The sequence below is a fragment of the Nanorana parkeri genome, unplaced genomic scaffold (genome assembly GCF_000935625.1).
Source record: "Nanorana parkeri isolate BGI_ZX_2015 unplaced genomic scaffold, ASM93562v1 scaffold1622, whole genome shotgun sequence".
Taxonomy (NCBI): Eukaryota; Metazoa; Chordata; class Amphibia; order Anura; family Dicroglossidae; genus Nanorana; species Nanorana parkeri.
This window is the reverse complement of record NW_017307890.1, coordinates 109,790-110,135: the sequence shown is the minus strand read 5'-3', so window position 1 is coordinate 110,135 and position 346 is coordinate 109,790. Positions and strand designations below refer to the sequence as shown.

Sequence of the window (346 nt, the reverse complement as noted above, 5' to 3'; positions counted from 1 at the left end):
GTCAGAGAACCGCCGGGGATTGCCGCCTCTCGTCACATCGCTCTCCAAATCAGCCCGTTCTTGCTGGGCTCCAGAAACTCCTCCACCAAAACCTCAATCACCTTCTTCAGCTCCTCTTCTAGGAACAGCCTGTCGCTGAAAGTATAAAAGGGAAATCATAATGAAGGCAATGTGCAATGCGGCTACACATGGGTATTACACCGGCCTGGTGCAACAAGATAGAAAGCAGCAAACATCATCTCTTACATTGCTTGCTCAGCAATCCGTGGTACACTCCGCCCCTCATCCCCCCGCCCCCATGATTGCAACCTGGCATTTCTTTACACTCCGCCCCTCATCCCCCCCC

At 53.2% G+C, this 346-nt stretch overlaps 1 protein-coding gene across 2 annotated transcripts in view; it reads right to left on the bottom strand.

The window, feature by feature from the left end:
• Positions 1 to 28: 28 nt before the first annotated feature.
• Positions 29 to 346, bottom strand: part of PGM2L1 (phosphoglucomutase 2 like 1) — a 49,419-nt gene continuing 49,101 nt past the window's right edge. Inside the window, exon 14 of one of the 2 annotated variants that reach the window (XM_018570894.1) lies at positions 29 to 135. In XM_018570894.1, coding sequence (XP_018426396.1) covers positions 33 to 135 — 103 coding nt within the window. In that variant the 3' untranslated portion in view covers positions 29 to 32. The remainder of the gene's footprint in view (positions 136 to 346) is intronic. The other variant, XM_018570895.1, reaches the window with a different exon arrangement.